This window comes from Parasteatoda tepidariorum, chromosome 9 (genome assembly GCF_043381705.1).
Source record: "Parasteatoda tepidariorum isolate YZ-2023 chromosome 9, CAS_Ptep_4.0, whole genome shotgun sequence".
Classification (NCBI taxonomy): domain Eukaryota; kingdom Metazoa; phylum Arthropoda; class Arachnida; order Araneae; family Theridiidae; genus Parasteatoda; species Parasteatoda tepidariorum.
Window position 1 is genome coordinate 16025921 of NC_092212.1, and position 6430 is coordinate 16032350.

Genomic DNA, 6430 nt, shown 5'->3' on the forward strand with positions numbered 1-6430 from the left:
ATTTTTTTTAAAACGGACTTATCTACATTTACTATTACTATTAACGTTACATATTGTATTTTTGGGAGCTTTTCTATAGTTTTTTTGATCAAGTTGACATGCAATATATCATGCTAAAAATTTATTTTTCTTATTTTTATGTTTGGCATATATGTTAATTATAACATTAGATGTGTACCATTTTTTTGATAAACTGAAATAAATGAAATAAGTATCACGAATAAAATTAATGCACATAAATTAAAACTATAAATACATTAATATTCCTAACTCAGTCGGGAAAGTCACTCGAAATGTGTTAAGTGTAGCATAATTTTCTTCTCACTGTATATTACCATGCTTTCTTGAAGTTAAATAAGAAAAGTATAGTTTAACTTATTCTCGGGCTTTTATTTTGGTTATAGAAAATAATAATAAAACTTCATGAAGGAATATCTATTTTTAATTTTTTTTATTTCTGGAATTTTTTTCATATGTACTCAGAACTCTTGTACTAAAGGAACATCATCAGAGTTATCGTCTTGCAATTCATAATCAATGCTAGTATCAGGGCGTTTTTCAGACATTTCGTATCGCAGCATATCCCAGAATAACTTATCTCCGAATTTGAGACACCTCGACGATACCATTACAGTCTTCAGACTCTTATCCATCTCTTTCAGGGGTGGAAGAGGCCCATATTTCACAAGGATGATCCGATGCAATTTCTCCTCCAATGAATTTGCAAATGCCACTCTAAATATCTCCATGCAGAACTCGTTTTCCAAGTAGTTCCTGTTTTCAAGTAGTGTATAGAAAATTCACATGATATTGTCGTTTATGAACAAGTAAAATCCAGATTTCTGTGGTTCTAATCAGCATAAAAGTAATAAAAGTTATAGATGTATTTAACAGTGAATTAGTTACAAAACCAAGGTTCTTTTTCAGGATAAGAAAGCATTGTCCTACATAAATTTATGAGTTTTACTTAAAATGCCTAAGAACCTATAGTTTCATTCCGACTCGAATAGAAAGAATTTTTTTTCAAAAATAAGATATAAATAGATATAACTAAAATATAAATAGTTATACTAAAAAAGACAATATTCTTTTCATTTCTTTTCAATTCAAATAAAAATACCAACTGTGTAATATTGCCTGATTCTCAACCTATTAATAGTCTCAATAAGAGACTTTTATACATCTGTGTGAAATAGTTGATATAAATATTTCTTTCTATTAAACGAATTGAAAAAAAAAATTTGCATAAAATTATAATTACTGTTTATTAGGAAAGATAATTACATGCAAAAAATATTTTTTATTACATATATATGATTTTTTATTAATTTATTTAATAATGTTTGAATGGTTTTTTTAATTTATTTAATAATGATTGAATGGTTTTATTAATTTATTTAATAAAATTGATGTTTAAGGTACACATTTTTTTCTTTATTTTAAAGAACATAATTTTAAATGGTGAATTACGAAATTTGAATAAAATTGGTTGGATAGCTCCTGAGAAATTGAATTTTAAACAACTCAGATATTTAAAATTTAATTTCTCGGAAACCATTCAATCGTTTTCACTCAAATTTTGTATTTTGTCATGTAAATTTACATACTTTAAAATGATGTAAAAAAACTGTATACTTACAGTTAAAAATGTCTTTGACTCTTATTTAATAAAATAATAAAAAAATAACAAACATTTACAAAAATTTATTTTTTGTATGGCATTATCCTTGGATATACAAATTTTATAACTGCGTGCAAAACGTTTTCAATTTCCATAAAAAGTTCTCAAGATATGGTAAAATACACAAAAAGTAAAATTAACATTAAGGGGTACAAACCTTGTATCACTCTCCTGAGCAAACTGTGGGTAGCATATTTCTCAGATAGTTGTTACCCCCCCCCCCATAACTTGGGGATCATAAATCTGAATTCGTTGAACAAAAGGAAGATTAATCGGAGAAAGTGTTTTGTGTGACTGATTTTGTAACTCAGAATATTGTTATCTTACTATATAATTAGCATATTTGAGGTCGAGCCATTAAGATCGAGTCCTAAAACGGGATCATCTGATCATTAGATCAAAAGCTATTCAGTGTGATCCGCTATTTTTTGACGCACTGTACAGTTAAGGACAGAACTTGTCTATCAAAAAATTATGTTTACTAAAGAACGCATCTTAATGCACAACAGTCACAAATCTACTTGGTTCTACTTGGTTCAACAAGTTCTACTTGGGAACACAAGTTCAAATTAGGAGTCTGAGGCCTCAGATGCTTCCTTTTACCATTCATTTTGAAATATTGGAGCTTTGTGGTAGATCTATAAGGTAACAGGAACACATATAGGATGAACGGTAGGGAATAAATGACATTTCATTTTAAGTTGATCGAGATGAAATTGATAAGCTTTCAGACACAAAACAATACATGAAGATTAACAATTCCTTCAGAGAAACAAATAATGAATGTATGCAAATGATGACTGCCTTGGTAATTCATTTCAAAATAAATGTTTTGTAGCGTCGCAAGTTTTTTCAGTTTGTAGTCTGTTAGATTACACCAGGAAGCCGGTGCCTATATCATTATTGGTCTTATCATGTATGTATAGAATAATACTTTTAGTTTCAGTTGTAGGTGTCCCTGATTGAGAAGATTCTGTAATTTAATTACTGCAGCATTTGCCTTATTCTTAACACGTAGGATGTGATCAGTCCATGTGCGATGTTTGTTTAGAACAAGACAAAGATAAGTGGCTTTTTTCACGGTTTGTGAGTCTCAATATACAACAATATAAAGAATGTTTTTATAAAAGGAAAGTGGTTGGATTTTTAACATTAAATGTATACATTAGATGTACCGTTCAGTTCTGTCAGATCATAATGTTACGATTATCAATGTGCATGCACATGCTTTTTAGTGCCATATATTCTATGTACCTTTAAACTGGAACATTACAGTTGTATTAAAAGGTAAATATCCTACCACTTTCCTTCATAAAAGAACCTTTCGCATAACTGAAAAAAGGCGTGTACTTTCGCTTACAGAATTTCCTGATAGACCAAATACATACCTGCCAACGTTTACGCAATTGGCGTAAAATTTTATTTCTATCTTTTAAGTGGTAGTAAAATGTATGTTTTCTATATGTTCCTTGCATTTATAAACTTAATTTATAATCTTTTTGACTACCACTATTTTTAAAAAAATTAAGCTTATATATTAATTTGGAATACTTTTATGCAGTCAGCATAAACATCTCCAAAATATAGCGTATTTTTCAGCCTAAATTTGAAATTTAAATTCCATTCCACTACCACTGGGAAAACTCATTAAAGGTTGGCAGTTATGCAAATATTATTCTCCCTCCGGTCTCAAATTAGCTGCTACATTTAAATTGCAAATTTTGTCTTAAATTAATTGATATTTTACAAACAGCCAGTGTGTCATTAGTAACATCCTATGCAGTTAAGTAGATCGACACCAGTAAAATTATACTACTAATAAATTCGCAGCTCATGATATTTACATTCAATTAAATATAGTTAAGGAAATAAAACCGAAAGAAACTGGTATACTTAGAGAGTAAAATGACTGTTCGTTTACTATTCACCACTTGTTACGTTAAATTGTTTATCTCGATATTTTTCGCATAAAATTTTGCTGAAAATAGTCAAGGCAATAAAAACGGAATGCTGTTCCAGCACTTACTTAGTGAGCAAAAAGACTGTACGTTTGCAATCCAACATTCGTCTCATCAGATTGTCTATTTCGAAATTTCCTGTTTTGATATCTCTCTGGGGTACAAATAATTTATAGAAGGGATGCTTCAGTTCCAGCACTAAAGGAAAATACAAATGAAACAATAATAAAAATTTACAATATATGACTACTTTTTAGCTTAGAAATTATATTTCATACTCTTGGGCTAGTTTCAAAGCAAAAGGAAAAATTATATAAATAAAGACTAAAACAAAATCCTTACGAAACCATTCAAGCTATCAGTTGGCAGTTATGCTGAGACAAGCTACAATTTTTAAACAGAAATAAGTATTGTGAGTACTCATTTATTAGAGTACTCACTCAGTTATTATGAGTATTCATAAATAACTGCCGATGTTTAGCTCATATGTAAAACTTGTAAATAGTAGTGAAGCTAGAATAAGATTACGTATCTGTTATCTTTTGTTCCTCACATAGATAATTTTTCTCAAATGTCAATTGAATTACAATCAAGGGGAAAAAGTTTTCGTTTAGCCAGAATGTGAACACATCATCTTATAGTTAACATGTCTGTGAATATACTATGCTTAATTTTGATGTAACGGTGGTAAATATCACATGAAATAAAAATTTAATGCTATAAAAATTAATCCTTTTGGTGCGGATGATTCATAAGAGCAGTCGTGCAAAATCAGGATGGATTAATAATAATAATCGTTAGCTTAAATGAGGGCATGGCTAATTTGGCAGAATTATATTACTTTCACTTTAATCAATGTTAACTCAGTCACATATCTAATTAATATCATCATCATGATTATCACCAAACTCTATCTTTTACTTCTAAATTATTAGTCCGATCGTCTCCATATTGATCCTAAATTCTGTCCGAGAAAATACATTGGAAAATAGGCCTCACTTGTTTCTTAGAAAAAAATTCCTTTCTCCCCCTAAATTATCCCTTTTTTTCTTCTCTAAAAAAGGGGAAACGTGCCGAAAAAAATAGGAAAGTTTTTAAGTATCATATTTATAACAACATAAGGAAGCTTTTTGTCAAAACATAACTTGTTTATCAGTTATTCCGAAGAAACACCATTTTTGTTTGCTATAATTACTGGATTATATTGAATTTGCAAGCATTATATATTGCCCTAAGGCAGGGGTGGTGAACCTTTATACACCAACGTACCATTTTCTCTAAAAAATTGCTTAATGAGGTCATAGACGTGCCGTCAAATAATTTTGACTTCGTGATTATTTTGAAAATAATATTAAATACTATCAACTCAAAACTCTTTACTTACAATGAAAAAAATTCTATTTTGCAATATCTCAGTTATACGCGTAATTCAACTTTCAAGTAACATTAGTGTGACTTCTGTTGTTGCAGATTAGATGACAAATAACTTATATTAGGTTGTAAGATCTTAGTTTAAGCAGGACTGTTAATTTTTTTTTTGCTAGTTATTTATTGTTAGCTTGTTTTTTTATGGTTAATAATTGTTTTTTAGCATTAATTTTTTTTTAAATATTGTTTATTTTTTTGTGAATTTTAATTTAATTGTTACATATGCTTCATAGTGTAACGACAATTGTGCCCAAAATATTGTGTCGCGTGCCATAAATGGCACGCGTGCCATTGGTTCGCCATCCCTGCCCTAAGGTTTTATGACCACATTGTATATAATTACACATCATAATTTAACGTTCATTTGTCATCAAGATTTTCTTTTACTTTATTTGCATTCTCATCACACGTGTGGGCATCTACAGGGATGCCAACAGCTCCGCTTTCAGCAATTCTTTTAAAAACTTTTTTGCTAATTAAAAGTAGTAAGACTTTTAGAGTAAGTATAATTAAGCTCACATTTTAAAAGATCTACCACGAGATAACTGCTTTTTTTGCTTTTATTTAACTCAAATTGGGTACCTAGGCCGCGCAGTGAATAAGACATTTACTTGTTTTTGTGACATTGTGGTAACACTTACAAGAATATAAACCTGATTTAAAGTATATACTGACGTGAACGGTGTATTACATAAATTGCACGAGATTATTGCAAATAAATTTCATTTTATATCATATTTTGAATTTTCGATAAGTAGTGGTGGAAAAATTACTTAAAATGAAAAAGAGCTACTTAAAATCCGGCTAAGTTAACGAGTTAAATGTGTCATGGAAAGACTTATATTTGCATATTTTTTTACTACCAAACTATTATGAATTTCTTTCCTTTAAGAAAATGTAAAACAAAAATAAATGTTTTAAAACATGTAGAAATTTTTTAACTTGCCTGGTAGAAAGTGTTTTCGAGCCTCTGAGGCGTCTTCATCGGACAAAGAAATATAAGCATCGAACAGTTTTCCAACATGTCTTTCGCTTCTTTTTTTCAAACATCTCAATCCTCTTGAATAGAGCCACACTCTTATATGATATCGATATCGGAAACACAACAAAATAAAGGTCACTGTCATTATTAGAATCACTGGAATCAGGGGAAGGTCGATAAAGGTGGTTAGTAATTTTTTTTAAAAAAGAAGATAAATCTATGATCAAAACATATACAACTACATTTTTTAATGCCATACATGGAAAGCAAATGAGCTGGCTTTGTTTTAAAAACTTATAAAGCATCTGTAGAAGCCTGACGCTAGTAATGGTAGGTATATAGCAATTAAACATATTCAAATTTCATTCACTCACTCTTAGA

At 29.6% G+C, this 6430-nt stretch overlaps 1 protein-coding gene across 1 annotated transcript; it reads right to left on the reverse strand.

The window, feature by feature from the left end:
- Nucleotides 1-443: 443 nt before the first annotated feature.
- On the reverse strand, nt 444-6200 carry LOC107448662 (protein toll). Its single transcript, XM_043054909.2, has 3 exons — nt 6014-6200; nt 3708-3837; nt 444-774 (listed from the first exon to the last, which is right to left on the reverse strand). Exons 1-3 carry the CDS (start codon nt 6192-6194, stop codon nt 480-482), a joined length of 606 nt encoding a protein of 201 aa, XP_042910843.2. The 5' UTR covers nt 6195-6200; the 3' UTR covers nt 444-479.
- Nucleotides 6201-6430: the final 230 nt, after the last annotated feature.